Source organism: Octopus bimaculoides, chromosome 10 (assembly GCF_001194135.2).
Source record: "Octopus bimaculoides isolate UCB-OBI-ISO-001 chromosome 10, ASM119413v2, whole genome shotgun sequence".
Classification (NCBI taxonomy): Eukaryota; Metazoa; Mollusca; class Cephalopoda; order Octopoda; family Octopodidae; genus Octopus; species Octopus bimaculoides.
The window spans coordinates 66201552-66203648 of NC_068990.1; the positions used below are offsets into that span (position 1 = coordinate 66201552).

General features: G+C 34.5%; 1 protein-coding gene across 1 annotated transcript in view; it reads left to right on the forward strand.

Annotated features, from left to right (window-relative positions):
* Positions 1-2097, forward strand: part of LOC106883815 (uncharacterized) — a 1102017-nt gene that overhangs the window by 481064 nt on the left and 618856 nt on the right. The window contains exon 4 of the mRNA XM_052970970.1: positions 579-716. Coding sequence (XP_052826930.1) covers positions 579-716 — 138 coding nt within the window. The remainder of the gene's footprint in view (positions 1-578; positions 717-2097) is intronic.

A 2097-nucleotide genomic window follows, 5' to 3' on the forward strand; every position in this document is an offset into this window, starting at 1 on the left:
ACATGCGCTGTGCGCATAGAGTTAGAAAGAGAGAGAGAGAGAGAGAGAGAGAGAGAGGTCATAAGAAAGATAAACACAGTGAAGCGGGAACACAAAATTATTAAATAAGAAAACAATACGTAAAAGACATATATCTTCTCTTGTTTTGTTTTCCTTTTTTCTATATATTGTAACCTATCTTTTGTTTTCCATGTATATATACATCTCAAGCCTAACTGCGTTTATCTACGTTACTATTTTCAGAACAGCTTGATAAAGCTTATTCTTGTAGCTAACGCTAGATGGCGGGGCGCTGACCCAAATTGAAGTATTTGGAGTCTAAGATCACTTCCATTTGAACACTACTTTATGTTATGTATACTAAGTTTATTATTATTATTATTATTATTATTATTATTATTATTATTATTATTATTGTTGTTGTTGTTGTTGCTGTTGTTGTTGTTGTTGTTATTATTATTATTATTATTATATATACATACACATATACATACACACATGCATGCACAAACACACGCATACATACATATATATGAGTATATGATTATGATGCAATTCCTTTTTCATATCCTCTTCAGGTTTCAAAATCGCACGACTTGCTATGTTGAAGGTCAAGCTTTATGGAACCGACGGGATATACACAGGGTCCATTCTTAACCCACCGAGTAAACTCTTTACAGCCGGTTCCACCGAACTACTTGTTCTAGCCTCACCAGGTAACCTTAATTAATTATCATTTTAACTAGTGGGACCTTCTTCTATCTACCTTACCACTGACGAAACGTATTATAATTTTTGAATCTTCCGAAGTATTCTCTCTTCTCTTTTAGATATATTTCTTTATGCCCAAAGATATTGGACAAAAGTGTGAGCAGAGATAAACAAAAAACATATGCATATGTACACATAAAGCAAAAAAAAAAAGAAAAACGAGCGAAGAGAAATAACTATGGCATGTATTTGAAAAATATAGACAAATACAGGTGTTTCAAATACCATAGAACATAAATTCTTGATTTATTAAAATTATCTCTGCCTCTAGAGGATGTGTTGTAATTACGAAAAGGCATAAACATTAGTACCATTTGAGTAAAAGAGATAATCACAAAATTGAAGTAGTCTCCAAAGTTGATAGGCCATTCATGAAAAAGATAGACTTATTGATTTGAGGCAGAGAACAGTCATTGATATGTTTCTGTTTTAATAAATGTCATCAGCACAACAGTTGTCCCACCTTACCTCCAGTAACAAGAGACTGATTTATACAAAAAGACAACATATTTTCGGTCTACGGGATTTGTATAATGTAAATACAAATGAACTAAGAGTAGCGACACAAAAGTCAGTGGTATGTATATAGAGAAATACAGGCATACTAAATAACAGACAATGTAAACTATTGATTTACTAAAATTATCTCAGTTGGTTATGTCGTGATATATTGATGAGTATGGAATAATTGGGTGTGTGAGTGTGCAACTAAGTACATATTAAAGAAATCGAGAGAGACTAGCAAACTAATTCAAGGATGTGTCACACGCAATTAACATACACAGGTTAACAACATACAGTCACGCAAATAAAAAGAAACTACACACGGACACATATACACATATGTGTGTGGTGGGGTGTACGCGTGCGTGCTGTATATGTAAGAGGTAAATGAAGAATGGCGTATTGGGCCTTACACTTCATGTGTCACAGTTTTTCCCACGTCGTGCGTGGTCTATTCATACTCTCTTCTTTCTTTTTTTTATTCTTATATGATTTCAGGTAGAGGCAGTGCCCATAACGGGGCTTGACCGTTGTTATTAATGTTTGTTTATTTCAAATTTAAACTCATTTTCTAGTCCTCTCTCCGAAATTAATCGCAATGAAGTAGTGAGTAATACAACTTTACCCTTCTTCGTAATTCCTGCCAGAGTGTGAGCGGCCTTTTAAATATGACCACATCGGCGCCTTTAGATTTGCAAGGTATTTTGGGAAGATATTGAAAAACTGCCCTCCTTCGCACTTAAGTTCTTATAGTTCAACACACACACACACACACACACACACACACACACACACACACACACACACACACACACACACACA